Source organism: Schistocerca serialis, chromosome 2 (assembly GCF_023864345.2).
Source record: "Schistocerca serialis cubense isolate TAMUIC-IGC-003099 chromosome 2, iqSchSeri2.2, whole genome shotgun sequence".
Lineage (NCBI taxonomy): Eukaryota > Metazoa > Arthropoda > Insecta > Orthoptera > Acrididae > Schistocerca > Schistocerca serialis.
In genome coordinates, this window is record NC_064639.1 from 352862245 (window position 1) to 352878880 (window position 16636).

The 16636-nt window shown below is 39.2% G+C and overlaps 1 protein-coding gene across 1 annotated transcript in view; it reads right to left on the bottom strand.

The window, feature by feature from the left end:
• The window catches only part of LOC126457167 (putative U5 small nuclear ribonucleoprotein 200 kDa helicase), a 108664-nt gene extending 93536 nt beyond the window's left edge, over nucleotides 1-15128 (bottom strand). Inside the window, exons 1-3 of the mRNA XM_050093249.1 lie at nucleotides 15009-15128; nucleotides 14742-14905; nucleotides 4108-4279 (exon numbers count right to left, since the gene is read on the bottom strand). Of these exons, the coding sequence (XP_049949206.1) occupies nucleotides 4108-4279; nucleotides 14742-14905; nucleotides 15009-15053 (381 nt within the window). The 5' untranslated portion in view covers nucleotides 15054-15128. The remainder of the gene's footprint in view (nucleotides 1-4107; nucleotides 4280-14741; nucleotides 14906-15008) is intronic.
• Between the last annotated feature and the right edge of the window lie 1508 nt (nucleotides 15129-16636).

Genomic DNA, 16636 nt, shown 5'->3' on the forward strand with positions numbered 1-16636 from the left:
TATTTTGTAAAAGTAGCCCAATTTTCCTCTGGTAATCAAATATTGAAATATGTCTATAATTATTAGGTTAAAGTGCCCTAATGCCTTTTTTGTGTTTTGTAAATTCAATTTATTTCTGTTAAGGCAGAACTCAAAATCTGAACTCCGAAGCCCTCACTGAGAGCAGTGATATAATATCTCTCTCACACACTACTGCCTCCAAAGAGATAATCTAATTCAAGTACAATCAGTTCTAATCTACACTCTGCAGGCCACCTTATTGTGTGTGGTGGTGTGTATTTTTGTATACCACTGTCACTCCCACCCCTTTCCTGTTCTAGTCACGAATTGTGCATAGGAAGAATGACTGTTGGTCGGCGTCTGTGCGATTTCATGACATATGCATAGGACAAAGCAACACACTGATTTATAAATGTATATGCTTTCATAATTTCTACATACGCCGCATCATGATGTACAACATATCTTTCAGTGTTTGCCACTGGAGTTGGCGAGCACCTGTGTGATACTTTTCATCTTTACTAAACAAACCTGAGATGAAACATGCTGCTCTTCTCTGGTTCTTCACTATATTATCCGTCAATCCTACACAGTACAAGTCCCACACTGATGAGCAATATCCAATAATTACTGGTTGAAAGAGGGCTTTCTTTGCTGCATCCTTCGTGGATGGATTACGCTTCCCAAGGATTCTTTCAATGAATCTCAGTCTAACATCTGCCTATCCTTCAAACAGGTGTAGTTGTCCCACTTTAAATTGCTGCACAGGCATACCAACATCATAAGCCACGAACAGCCTCATAGAGCTTCTAGTGTTATCTACTAGGTCATATACATTTATTGTGAACAGTAATGTTCATATAACACTTTCTTCGGATATGCCCAGAGCAACTGTCACAACTGAAGATTTATCTCTTTTAACAATGACGTGCTGTGTTCTACTTGAAATGGACTCTTAAGACATAACCCTCATGAGTTGGTTTCTTATTAACTGTTCAAGTTAATTTTTGGATAAAGCATTAAGAACAATTCCACTCAGTTCTCTGACTCTATTACCCAACATAATCACTTGAAGCTTCCAGTCTATAGCTGCAAAGTTGAAATTTCCCTGCAATACTATAACATGGCCAGGAAATTTGCAACCTTATTCAACTTCTACTTGAAATGTTTCACCATTACTGCTCTTGGGACACAGGGTCTACAAAATTATTAATTGACTTTATGACTATATATAAAAAGGCCTTCATCACCATCATCCAGGGTAATATTGCAATACACATTCCAATTGAAATTCAGAACTTCACTGCCATTAATACACATTTACAGTTAGTTTTCTGCCTCTATTACTATGTGGGCATTATTACAGTTTCGAAATGAGACCAGTTATGAGACCTTTCCAGGGTGCTCCCACTGTTAACTAATTCTATATTCACATTTTTTCTATGATCTGCCATGACAATTACTTCACTCTGTAATTATTTGGGCTGTTATTCCTTTCTCTTTCTCCCTCCCCCTCTCTCTCTCTCAAGAATTATAACATTTACCAAGCTCACATAGGATTTTCTCTATCCTGAACAATTAAATGTCCATGCCACACATGCAGGACCTTCCTTGTGCACAGTGTACCCCTGACCTATCAAGAGTGGTCCTAAAACTCTTCACCCTACAATCTGCATCCAAATCAATATAGAATCATCTGAGTGATTTAAGCCTTCCACTCAAATCCAAACCATACGACAGTGATGGAACAATACTGTACATCAATAGCTCAGCTTCCAAACTACATGCACATCAAACAGTCATTAACAATGCAGCCAGTCACTGTGACAACCAAGGGATGGCTTCTGAATCCAGGAGGTAGGTGTCACTGGTCCCATGAGTCACAATCTGGAGCAGGATGCACCCAGTCCTCTCCATAGGCTCCACCAAAGCCTCACCTGCATTTGTGAGAAAACATCCCAACAAATACACAGAGTGGATACTAGCTTTCGTTTCCAACCTGCCTGCTGTTTAGTTAAAGGGTTCCATCGTTCACTCAATGTTGGAGTTAGCAGGAACCCTCTGTACTTGCACGGACCTTTTAGATAGATTGGTCAGTCCCAACAGATGTGGTATTTCATGGTGGCTCAGATGTACTTTCAATAATGGGAAGACCTCAAACCTGTTTTTAAGGCATAAAGGGGACAACCTTGTGGTCAGTGTACCTTTTATTCATAGATTTGCAACTGTCTCCACTGTTCGCTACTCACTACACACTAGGGACTTAAGGCAACTTTTGTCTCAGGTGCCTCAATGCCACCACAGCCCAGGATGACAGCCCGAATTCTGTTTAGCAGACCAATATAGCTTCCAACTGTTCCCAGACAGTGGACAATTCCCCCCTGCATCCATGCACAACTGGCACAGTCACTACCCATCATGAAATTAAGTTTGTCCATACAACAAGATATATAACATCAACCCAGTAGTCACTAGTTGCAATCTGCATACTGCTGCTATCATGCTCCTATTATCACAACATAAAAAACAGGTTACACAAGTTATTGTTCAAAAGATATACAAACTCTTAAGAAAAACTCTACCCAACACAGATAATATTAATGTCTCCATGGAAGCACATGCAAAAAACACTAAACTAATCCCTGTGTGGAAAGAGAACAGCTGCTCCTGCTAGTGACAGCTCTTATCTTGATGGCTGGAGCTATAACGACTACTCAGGTGCTACACTAGCAACAATAACAAAATATAAAGTGAATCAGGCAACAGCAATAATGGTGGTATGAAGCTACACTGAAAAAAGTTCACACAAACACTAACAATAAAATAAATGCAACCACTTAGAAAAAGTTAATACACTCTACAAAAACATAACATTCATTTCTTCACAGACACACATGGGAAAATCACTAATCAATCATAGTTTAAGCTGGTTGCAGCTCTCACCTGGATGGCTCGAACCATCTTACGAGTCAATCAGGATAACACACTATAAACGGTAAATGGCATCATTTGATTCAAAAATTTTCATGCTTCTCTTATTGAATAGTTGGTAGCCACACACACAAAACCGATTGTGGACTTCAGACATGTATGATACAGAGAAACAAGAACAAGTCTAACACTTCAGATAAAAGGTATGAAACTAAATGTCCAATGCATCTGAAATTGAAAGTACAACCATCTTTAACCTATGGCAATGAGATATGGATTTTAAAGGTATATTTCATTCAGAAACTGGTGGTTACTCAGAGAGCAATAGAGAGATTTATGTTGAGAATTGCAAGGGTAAGGCAAGATAACAAACAAGTGCATCAGGAAATAGACTGTAGTGGAAATGAATAATTATCAATATACTGAAAAAGAAATGGAACAGAGGCGCGTGGGACATATGTCAATCACAAAGTTACTGTAACTGAAGTAAAGATGACATTATGAGGAGCCACAAATATGTGTATTGCTAACAACTGTAGTCTAATGCTTAGGAAGGAGTTTAGACAATGTCAACTTCAGTGTCAAATACTGAAATTTATTCCTGAAATTCAACTTAACTGTAATAGGTATGCTGAATTTCTCAAATAAATTTCAATATTTGAAACTGTAGTTTGTCACAATTGTAAATATATATAAAGCGAAGATGGGCCAGCGACAAAAATCATGATAGTCTGTGACTTCTCTCTGTCTTGATTCTAAAACCTGCATGAGAATCTTGTTAATGTGCAAATGTGGGTAAATGAATTAATAATCTGTGAGGAGAAATAGAAAGGTGTGTAGCATGTGGAAGTTTGGGTCAGTCTGTGTAACAAGCTTGGATAGCCTAAGTGGTCAGCCGAACACTCGCAACAAGCAGGAAATTTGGGTTTGAGTCCTGGTTAAACACAAATTTTCATATGTCACTTAAGGTAGTACATCCACTTATCACAATCAAGTTGAATTTCGCGTAGAACTTTAATCGTAAATTGCTGATGATGACATATTTGTAATATGTCTCACAGACACACCTTGCCTTCAAAGGGTGGAGACACACTGAAAATAAACTTTTCTCCTCACAACCTGTTATCAGGACACACACTCACGGCCAAAAGATTGCAGAATATACAAGTACCATACCTGATCTCCCAAAGCTTCTTGGATAAAACTCAATAAAACCTCATACGTTTGTCGGGTTTCTTGTGTCTTTGGTCTGTACAGTATTCCCACCATTTCATCCACACCCTCTGACAACAGCGTTGCTCCTTTCATTCGTGTAAAGTCATACTGAGCTTCATCTCGTTTCTGCCTCCTGTAAATAGTTAGATGCACAATTTATGTCAGTCCTGGGCCACATACCAACTTACACAATTTTTGCAAAAGCATATGAGTAACGCTACCATCCAAGCTCACATGAAGTAGATTTTGGGGAAAAAAAAGAAAAGAAAAACAGGCAGCATGAAGGAGCACCATTCAAAGCAACTCACAACACACCTTCAACTTATCACTTTAAACAAATTCATACGGCACAGAAACATCATAAAGTTACAAAGACAATGTGATAACTGATATCCTCTTCCCTATCAGTCTTTCTCCATTAGTTCAATACCGATAGCCAACAGGTTTATTTGGAATAGGAACATCCCACATCAAATTCCCCCAATAATTCTAGGATTCATAGTTCAACATCTCTGATTTTCACAAGACTTTTCATATTTTCTAAGATTTATAACGCAAGAATTTCTGTAATTTATTTTTTAAGTCTAACTTTTATACTGAATTTTCAGAGTAGTGGTGCTCTCATCAGTTGGCTCTGTGACAATGTCCATGCAAAGTGGTACCACAACTCCAGTCTTTAAGAAGCTTTTGATTTGGTACCCCCCCCCCCCCCCCCCCCCCGGCAGAATTAAGAGAAGCATATAGTTAGGAGAAATGAAATTATTCAAGTGCTAAGTTGTAAAGAAAATTATGCAAAATATTAAGGCATGTCACTTTCCAATTTCTATAAAAATCAAAAAGGCATTGAGAAATGCTCATATTATATTTCTCTAACCTGTTGGGGGACCTCATTTTGACCTTAAATAATTCCAAAGTTTTTACGCTTTCTAATAAAATAAAACTGTTAATGGGTTTTCTATGAATGGACATACAAATAAATCAAAAATCAAAATATTTTTTTTCTGTGATGAAGAAGGGGCCTTTCCAAGCAAGTTTATTGACACTTGACACCCACTGTGTGAGGTGCAGGGGCATAATATTAACCTATGTAAATATCAATTATTATAGGCATGCATATTAGCTTCCAGAAAAAAAATTCCACACATCCATGCCCTAGGCAGGATTCGAACCTGCGACCACGGCGGTTCCAGACTGAAGAGCATAGAACCACTCGGCCACACCGGCCGGCATACAGGATGCAAATAAAACATTGGACAATATGAGACACTCTCCCTTAAAACTTCATTCCTTTCCAAATCACAGCAAGGTCTCATATGCCAAACAGAAGCTAGAAAATTTGAAGTTTGTTTTGAAAAGACAAATGTATTGGGAATTAGATTACAGTGTTCAAGTTCCTGACAGTACAGAATATAAGATAGATGATGAAGGTGGTGGGAAAAGCAAAGATTTTAATGCAATGATATTGCTAATGAAAGAAAAAAAAAAGAGTTTTAACTTTAGCTCCTCCCTCTTGGTCAAACAAAAAAGTAACATCAGAATTCAGTGTTAATTCGACAGACAAGGAAACTGAAAACAGATATGTGTATTTTATAAGTTCCTAAATCAAAAACAGACAAAATGACTGATGATGAAATTGTCAAATTTGTCACTGATCTTTAGCAAAATGATTAATATACTCAAATGTTATAAGGAGCCAAACACCATGTGAGCTTTCAAAATAATATGTAAATGCAAAAAAGACTTATCCTCTACAACCAAATGGAACTTATATTCTTGTTTTAAATGGGAGAACGTAAACATCAACATCTGTTTTTCTAAATTTTGTTCACTAAGAGCAAAGTGGTGTACTGCAGGTACTCATTTGATGTGTGTGTGTGTATGTGTGGGGGGGGGGGGGGGGCGCATGCACTCGCGAGCGAGCAGGGAGGTGGGGGGTGTATCCACCCAAATGCATAATGGCTTTTGGATGTACACGGAAGAAACATAAAAAGAATTTGTAAAGTTTTTTGTGTGTAATTTGGAAAACTATTACAGCATGCCTAAATGCCTAATCACTGTGATAATTGTCACAGTGCTGACACACTGTCAGAATTTTTTGAAAGAAAAATTAGATTATAAAGATGCTAATGATGAAACATTTGTTCACTACAGTATTTCCTCATTGACATTGTATCTAACAAAAAGTCCAAACCAAACATAAAACTCGATTCAGAATGTTTTATGTACAAGTTCTCACTCCTTTGTGATAAACAGAAGAGTGCTAGAAACAGTGCAGTCAACATGCATATTTTACACTAGAAATTCAATGATGCGAAATATGCAGAATGTTTTTAACAATTTACACAGAAAAATATTGCCCACTGTTTCTGCCCGGACTACTAACATGATTTGTGAAATTCTCAAAAGTTTTTGGATGGAGGTTTACAAGTAAATAATTCATAAAAACTCATCAAAATGCAATTTTTTACATTTTTAGTAATAAATATTTACACAATACAGATAGCCGGAGCAGAGAAGATACTGTTTATAATTACATCAGTAGTATCTGGTAATATGTCAGAAAAGATAGTGGTCTGTGACTTTCCAAATTAGAAAAAATTAGGTGGATAAATTAACTTACATTTTGTATATTCAGTTGAAATTTATAAGTTAAAAGATGCTCATAAGCGTACAGGTGTAAACTAAATTTCAACACACTATGATGGAGCTTCAGTGCAAAACATCTGCCGGGTCTCCAGTACTTGATATGAAATTACCCTATAGTGGGAAGTGGGGTGGGGGGGTTTGCTGAGACAGATGAATCGCATTTTGGTAAGTATGGGACGGGTAGGTCTCGAGGTTGGTTTGTGGGTGCAGGTGGCCGTTATTTGGGGGGGTTGCTGAGTTTTGGAGGGCCATATTAAGAGGGAACTGGTGGGTTTCATTGAAGATTATATTGCTGAGGAGGGTTGCACTATAGTTTCTGATGCATTTTCATCCTGTAGGGGTTTGGCAAAGAGGTGTTATGAAACTGGGGTTTGTACTAACATGATAGAGCAGCTTTGGGGGGGGGGGGGGGGGGTGCAATTACATCAGTTATAGGGAGGAGGAAGAGATACTCTTCCAACAAGCAATCTCATTTAGATGAGTATTGCTGACAGAAGGGCATCCCTGGGGGAATCACTTTGTTTTTTGCATTTGTTTTAGGGTTGTGGGGGAGGATGTATAGGCCGAGGGTGGTGAGTTAATAGAGTTGGGCTTGTATGAGTGTTGGGGTGGCGGGGTAGTGGTTGTTGAGATTATGGGGTGGGTTGTGGGTAGGTGGGGATTGTTATGAGGTTATGTTGTAGAAGACCGATTTGGTAACAGTTTTTCTTGTTTTGTATGATGTGACTGAATTTGGCTATTTTTGTGTTTTTTCTTTGCTGGTGGCTTTTTGATTGGGGGAGGGGGGGTGATGTGGTTGTTATATTGTGGGTGGTTTAGGAGGTGTTTTTTGTTTCTGTTTTGTTGCTTTTGAGTGCGAGTGTGTGTGTGTGTGTGTGTGTGTGTGTGTGTGTGTGTGTGTGTGTGTTTGCAGTGGCCAACCTAGATAGTGTTGCTGGATGCCACTGTTGGTAAGTAATTTTTGTTTTGGGTTTATTCTATAGTAATTGTGACGTTTTGTGTATTTATGGTAGGTTGATTGTGTTTTAACTGACGCTGTGATGTCAGATTTTGGGGTTGTTGAGGTTTTGGTTCCACTTTTTGTAGTTATAGGTGTGTGTTTTTTAGTACTGACAGCTGCTGTTAACGTATATAGATCAAAGAAAATGTCCGATTCCCATGTTGTGGAATGCTCTAATTTTGGTTTTTTGTGATATTGTTTATTTTGGGATCTTGCGGTGTTTTTTTTATTGTGGTATATATAGATTATCCATGCCCTAAACCCCAAATTTTTCATGGTTATCCCATTAGTTTCATTTTATTTTTGGAGTGAGATGTTACTGCGTCATTTTTACGTTTTCCCATTTGTTGACGTGTGTATGTAGTGAAGTCATTGTCGCCATCTTTGATACACTGAAAATAGCGCTTTCCACCATGCTGATGACATCATGGGTCAAAGTGGTGGAATTGGATGCTTCTGTAATGCTAATGAATGGGCAGAGTAGTGTCTAGACAATCACATAGCATGACATAACAGAGCAATAAAAAATCAAAGTTAATAAGTTTTAGAACAAATTAAACTGCCAATAATACACTAATGTTGGCCGAGAAAAGTCTATAAAGCAAGTGGAAGCATTAATACACCAGCTATGCTTGATACTGCTGCGTATTTAAGTCACCATCACAAACCTGTGAAAAAGTTTCACCAGGGTCATTCCATGTCAATTCAACCAATTTGAGAAAATGTTCCAGCTGATAGACTCAGATTTGGCTGAAATTTAGCACACCAATGCCACCAAGTGTGCAACACTCATGTACAAAATTTTGAGTTCCCCAGCCAATTAATTCCAGAATTATGGCTTGTGAAAGAAGGCGGCATGACCCGGAAATTGCAACCCGCATCTGGCAATCTATCTTCAGATCCAACTTCAGGTCTTAATAACTTTGGAACTATTCCACACAGTCCAGTGAAATTTTTACAACCCAGTAACATCCACTTAAGAGAACACACTTCATGAATAAAAACACCAACAACATATTTCTGACGGAAAATAAAAAACTCAAAAATGTGATTAAAAAAATGTAATACATTAAAAGGTACATATTGTAGGTGCCCTCCATGCCAAATATAATTCACTCAAAAAGGGTATAAATTTTTTTGTGGTAAGCTTAATGTGGCCTAAACACACACAGAACTCATCTTGCCCATATCAGTCACACAAACAGAGTTACATGCACACAAAAATAAAAAATTTTTAAAAATTACCTGAAAAACATGGATTTTCTAAGTGTGGTAGCACAAAAGGGACAAGTGATATCGAAGCCAAATTTCAAACACTGCAAATTAGACCATAATATAAAATTTGGTAAAATTTCAACTTGTTATTGCAAGGCATTTGTGTACAATAGAAGTTGACAGAGATGTATTTGGTTACTTTTCTTTTAACATGATTCAGCAAGTAATAGTGATGATGCAGACAGCTTGTTTCTGATAAAGCTGCAGCAATTGTTGGGAACCACTAGGCAACAGAAAGTTAAACAATGGTAGTTTTCAGGGACAGAATGAGTCATTGTTAGGCAAAAACAACAAAAGAAACAAGCAACAATTACAGGTCACTCATGTTTTTAAGATTATAGTTGCGACTGGTCAGTACTTTTGTGGAAAGTCAGTATGGAGGCAGAAGAGTGTACCAGTGGTGCTTTTGTTCAAACAAGTTGCAGTATTGGTAGAGCACAAGCATCTAAATGTCATAAAACAACATATGGAACAAAATGTGGCATTCACTTTGTACTGTATGATCTGGATGAATCAGACCAAGATTTGTTGCTATGGGGATCCGGGATACACCCTGTGGGCACAAGAAGTACAGTTCCAAGAAACTTTAGTGTTTGTTATCATCATATGAAAGTGTTTCTGGATAAGTATTCTTTCCTACAAAGAAGTTGTTTTGATCCATTTCAGATTCTTAAGAAGACAGTGAAATGTAGCCTCAGAGAAATTGATATAAAATCAGTATTGAAAGTGAATCAGTGCATGGGACTTAACATGAAACCAGGACAAAAGTTATGTTTCAGGTGAGCTACACTGCTAAAACATGAAGAATATCCTGATAATTTACATGACAGTGACGAAGAGTATCAGCCACCCACAACCACAGCGGATGAGCAATTAAATACTTCAGTGACTGCTCTTGGTTTGTCTCCCATGAAGACACACAAAGTTGGGAAAAGAGACAAGTCCAGCTATGGTAGAAGAAAACTACAAGAAGCTCAAATGGAATTAAAACACAAAATAGCTGACACACTAATGGCGGAAGAGGAAGAACTATCTGCTCCAAAGGAACAGAAATCATGCCAGAAATGCTCTGATTTGGACAAAATTGTGCATGATTTGAAAGAAAAATGTGCCATATCCACGCACCAGAAAGAAGTAGCTATTCTTACCCTTGCACCTTCCAGCTGGTCTATTGACTACACTGCAAAGGAATTCAATGTTTCTACATATATGGTAAAGCAAGCTAGGAAAATAAAAGCAACCCAAGGAGTACTTCCACAACTTCAGCGGGCTCAGGGTAAGCAATTCAGTTCAGAAATAAAGGTGCTAGTGTCTGAGTTTTATGAAAATAATGACTACGGCCGAATAATGCATGGAAAAAAATACTATGTAACGGTGAAAATGGGAAATGTACATGTACAGATGCAAAAAAAGTGTGAAATCTTATGGGACTTACCTGCTAAGGTCATCAGTCCCTAAGCTTACACACTCCTTCACCTAAATTATCCTAAGGACACATACACACACACCCATGCCCGAGGGAGGACTCGAACCTCCGCCGGGACCAGCCGCACTGTCCGTGACTACAGCTCTGCTAATCCCGTGCGGCTGTACAGACGCAAAAAAGATTGTTGCTATGCAACATATCAGCACTATATGTAGAATTCAAGGAAAAGTATCCCAATACCAAAGTAGGTTTATCATCTTTTTTCAACCTTCGGCCAAAATAGGTTGTGCCTGTAAGTGCGAGGGGCACACAAAATGTTTGTGTATGTGAGACCCATCAAAATGCTAAGCTGACGTTTGCTGCTACAAAGGATTCTGGTCTGGATTACAAAGGTGCAATGAAGCCGCTAGTGTGTGACATCAGTTCCTACCAGTGCATGATACACAGGTGTGAAAATTTGCAGAACGCATGAATAACAAACTGTATGGTGAACTCCTATTAGATGACGATGAACTTGTTTCTTATGAACAATGGACACACATGGATCACACAAATATTGAAACAAAGCAAAGTACAGTGGAAGATTTTGTAGAAATGTGTTGTCAAAAAACGGACAAACTGACCACACACAGCTTCACAGCAACAGCACAATCAGTTTATCTCTGGTTTTGTAAGGATAATTTCAAACAAGATGAAATTATAGTAATACTAGACTTTTCTGAAAATTATACATTTATAGTTCAAGATGCCATCAAAGGATATCATTGGGACAATAGTCAAGCAACTCTCCAGCCATTTGCAATTTACTATAGAGATGAATCAGGTGATGTGTCTTCCATGAACCTGTGCATTTTAGTGACTTTTTAATTCATGATTCCATTGCAGTTCATGCCCACATTCGCACTGTCATGGCATATGTGAAAAACAAGCTGCCTCACATACATTTTGTGAAATACTTCAGTGATGGGGCAGCTAATCAGTATAAAAACTGTAAACATCTCAAAAATTTATGCATGCATTACCATGATTTTCAGATTCATGCAGAATGGTATTTTTTCGCAACAAGTCATGGAAAAAGTATGTCATGGTATTGGTGCTACCATTAAGTGCATGGCATCATGAGCTAGTCTGCAGCACCTTACAGAAGGTCACATTCTAACACCTCTTCAATTATTTACCTGGGTGCAGAAAAATATCTCTGGCATACAACCATTCTATGTTTTGAAAGATGATGTGAAATCAGTCAAAGAGTTGCTACAAAGCAGACTAGAACATGTTAAAACTGTTGCAGGCACAAGGCGCCATCATCACTTCTCTCCAACGGACTCTGACAATGTGCAGATGAGCAGGCTGTCCAGTTATAACTATAGGTTCATGCACGACATACGTCTTCACAGTGTGCCTGACTCAGGATTCAGAAGCAAAAGCAGCAACATACAACCAGGTTGCTATGTTATTGCTGTTTCTGATGACAAATGGTACTTATGATGTGTTGCAGAATGCTGTGAAGCAGAAGGTGATGTATTTGTGAACTTCATGGCACCAGCAGGACCAGCAAAATCATTTCATTGGCCACATTTGGCAGACAGCTGTTGGATTCCTTTTAAACATATTCTTATGACTGTACCAGTTCCTTCCACAGTGTCAGGAAGACAGTACAATTTGCCACTCAATGTACAGAGTACAGTAGCTAAAGTGTGGGAGAACTTCCGTTCGAAGCACAATCGACTGGTTTTTAGCAGTTAAGGTGCACTAAACATTAATGATAGGTTGGGTTACTCTGTCTATATGTTGTTGTTTAGTGATTAAACAGTTGTGGGAGAGGATAAGAAGACGCAGAAGAGTTTACGATACGTTTTTACAAAATTGTGTTCTGGGACAATGACCACATCACCAAATACATCTGTCAACTTTGATTGTACACAAATGTCTTGCAATAACATGCTGAAATTTTGAGATATATATCATTATGGTCTACTTATGCAGTGTGTGAAATTTGGCTTGGATACCACACTTAGAAAAACCATGTTTTTCAGGTAATTTTTCAAATTTTTGTATTTTCGTGTGCATGTAACTCAGTTTTTTGGGACTGATTATGGGCATGATGAGTTCTGTGTGTGTTTAGGCCACATTAAGCTTACCACAAAAAATTTATACCCTTTTTGAGCGAATTATATTTGGCATGGAGGGCACCTACAATATGTACCTTTTAACGTATTACATTTTTTAAATCACATTTTGGAATTTTTTTATTTTCCCTCAGAAATATGTTGTTGGTGTTTTGATTCATGGAGTGTGTTCTCTAAATGGATGTCACTGGGTTGTAAAAATTTCACTGGACTGTGTGGAATAGTTCCAAAGTTATTAAGACCTGAAGTTGGGTCTGAAGATAGATTGCCAGATGCAGGTTGCAATTTCCGGGTCACGTCACCTTCTTTCACAAGTCATAATTCTGGAACTAATTGGCAGAGGAAACTAATACTTTGTACACGAGTGTTCCACACATGGTTGAATTAGTGTACTGAATTTCAGTCAAATCTGAGACTATGGGCTGGAGCCCATGGATGAACTGACATGGAATGACCCACTAATATCATGGGCAAAATCCTGTGTCACTCATAAAAACAAAGTTTACGTGGGGAAGTGACACTACAGCCTTCAGAAATGACTGCACATTTCAGCTGCAAAGAAAATCAATGAATACCAGCTCCTATAGTAATAGCCACACGAAGACAGTAAATCCTCGTACATAATACGATGCAGCAAAAATCAAAGTGACTGACAGATTGCAGTGGAAGGGGCCACTTTGCTGCAAATGACTCATTTGTGAAGTCCACTTGAACACCATCCTTCAGGAGAATATTATTGCAAATCTATAGATAAAAGGAAATCACGACTGACTGCCCAAGCAGAAAAATAACTTTCTTTTAGTGCAGCACTGCAAACGAAGACCATGTAGCCATCCAAGATTGTTTACAACTTTTGGCATCAATATTTTCAGGATCTATACAGTCACTTGATTCATAATACTATTATATACTGTTTAATGTTTCACATCAAAAATTACAATAATGCTCACGCTTAATCATATATGAGTGTATTTGGCTAAGGTGCGAAACTGGAACCCACCATGAAATCTTGGTTGTGCAGTGAGATTGGAAAGCAGCACAGACCAAGGTCTACAGTAGGTTCAAATGAGATAACCTGGCTGAGTTGGTGAAGCCAATGAATGCGAATGCAAAACGCAGGCTACGGTAACAGACTGACTTGTAGCATGGTGTAATGTTTATGCTCATGCCATATTTAAAACACTGTTCTTCACAACCAAAACTGGAACCCTATGATCGTATAAAACTCCTATTAAGCCTAGTAATGACTCTTAGATGTTAATGTAGCATGCAAAAGCAATTCATTATGGTTGTAAATCTGTAATAATGGGTGAATAGGAAAACTGATAAAATACTACATATTACATTGATAGGGCTTGGATGCAGCAGCTCTCTCTCTAACTGTGCATGAACATAGACAGATTTCAAAACATAATAAGATATTGTGAAATGGAGACAGCAAGCTAGGTGTAACAAATTTCACTAGTCTGTACACTATGTAATTATTTGGTTAATCCAAGTCTTAGCTTGAAAGTGTCATTTAAAAGATTGAGATTAAGGAAGTCTTCAATATATTTTAAGGTCACTATCTCTAGTGTAACAAACAATGTAATTCCTTGTATACACCAACCATGTGAATTCCAGCAGTAGTATTTCTCAAGTAACAAGGGCCAGAAATATGTAGATGACAGTATTTTGGTGGAGGACGTGTTTCGACGATTTTTTAAATAGTGTTCCTAGTACATCAAAAATACGTACTGTAATCAAGGTCTACACGCAAGGGCCATCTAGTTGGTTGGCAGAAACTGAGCAACAAAGTGAAATGAATTATACGTGGCTATTCACCATCGTGGGAAATATGATAATTCTGTCACAATCTACAGTATATATAAATTAGGTGGCACTCAACGTCAATAGCATTCAAGTTTGATCTTTGATGATGAGTGGAATATTTAGGTATAATGAAATTCTACCACGAGGTGGGCTGAGTTGATTTGGGGGAAGAGACCAAACAACGAGGTCATCAGTCTCATGTATTACGAAATGCTGAATGGCTTATAGACGAAAAGCACCAGGAAAACATTCGATTCAACGACACACAGCGACGTGAAAATCAATCAATACATTATGTTGTACGTACTTCGCTTTTCTCTCTGCAGCTTTCACGGGTTTAGTGCGTTGGTGCCTGTCCCCCATTCTTGTCCCATCAAGTTTCCCAACAAGGGACATAACTTCACCGGTCGCTTCATCGCGGCTGCGACGTTCGATAAGCCTGACATCGGCTTGGAGCACAAGATTTGAATTCTGAAATTTACGAGAATAACATTTTCGATAGTATCAAAACATTTAGGCCTATCAAATATATAAAGTGTATCAATATAAAGAAAAAGCAATTTTGTTTACTTACAGCTTTATACTCATATTGTAGTTGACGGGCAGCTGCGTCCGCCATTATTTACGTTATTTGTAGAGTAAAATGATAATAACAACACAACATCAAACACTCATTTCCACTGATTACCACTGCCCAAACACCTTTGTATCGAATAGACTCTACTTCTACCATGTCCAAAAAGAATCCAAAGTATATCATAAAGAGAGGATAACGGGAGTTGGCGTGGATGTCATTTCGTATTTACTAAGTCGTCGTCTGCAGAAATAGCGCCTCAAAGATGAGTGATAAGCGTTCCAGATCGCGAAAGTATTCGCTTGAGTATGTTTTGAGGCTGGCAGATACAGTAAATAACTTCAAGAGTGAAGCAGTAGTCTCAGTCAATGAAAATATTAGCACAAAACATTTAACTAAATTGGTAGGGTACTTACATGTATAACAGTATGACTATCTACCTTGAAATTAGTTAAAGGCTCTGGTATTTGTTGTTTTAGCAGTAAGAGATCTTTCTAGAGTTCCGAACAAAGTATGAGAAAAAATATGCAACAGTTTCCATTGACAGAAAACTTCACATAGATGTAGCAGAGGCTACAACAGAAGGACGCCACATCTTCTATGAACTGCGTCACTTCCCATGTTTCGCTGTCGCTAAAGCCTTGTCCGCCAAAGCTCCGAAAGCCGTGTTCGAGCCCCAACGACACCACGTTCGCCCGTGTTGAACTCCCGTGAGCGCCGGGATTGGATCGAGTGCAACATCGTGCTACCGCGCCAAGCTTGTCAAACAAGAAAAAACCCCATGTTTTATGAATAGTGCGTCCCTGCAAACGTTTTGTTCACTTTTTTCCACATGTTTAACGAAACCTTGTTTATTTGCTTATGAACTCATTGTTATTTCTTATCTTTCATCGTGTGTCAGTGTTCTCAGGGCTGACATCTGCACACTAGATCTACAGCCGTTTATTGCTACAGACAGTTCCTGCATAGCGCCGCCGGGCACTCCTGTTCTAGAAGGCCGCTAGGGATAAATCCTTGCACGCCCCACTAGCCGTTCGTGACGTCATACACCGCCGCTTTCGCGCTCACGCCGACGTCACATGCCGCTCTCACCGCGCTCGCACTGTGTAACCACAAGCGCGCGAAGCGCAAATGTATGCTGGGCGCAGACGGCTGCTAACGAGCTCCGTTCCCCAAGGGGAATCTGTGCGGCAGCCTCGGACAGCAGTACTGCAACTGCAGACATCACAGTCAACAGGCCGACATTCGTCCGAGCGCTGCTTCGCGCAAAACTATCGTTAGGCCAAAGCACCGCAATGATGCCACGCCGACGGGCGCGCAGGACACAAAGAGAGAACAGCGCAAGTTAGCCGCTGTTACTCAACGGACGCCTGCATCGCTCTGAGATCTCTCCAGCCACTGCCCACTGGGGTCGAGCAAAGCTGGCGCTCCCCATCGTCGCGTACACAAATCGGACAGCCGCCACTTGTTCGCTATGTTTCTCGCACCCTCGAATTAAACGGCATTCGCGAGGCGAGAGAAAATTCGCACGCTCAGCCGGAGAGGCGTCCATTGTCTTCCGCAGCCACGAGTCTCTACTGCCCGCCCGATCACTGAGGAGTATATATTCTCCTGGATCCATGGTTGAG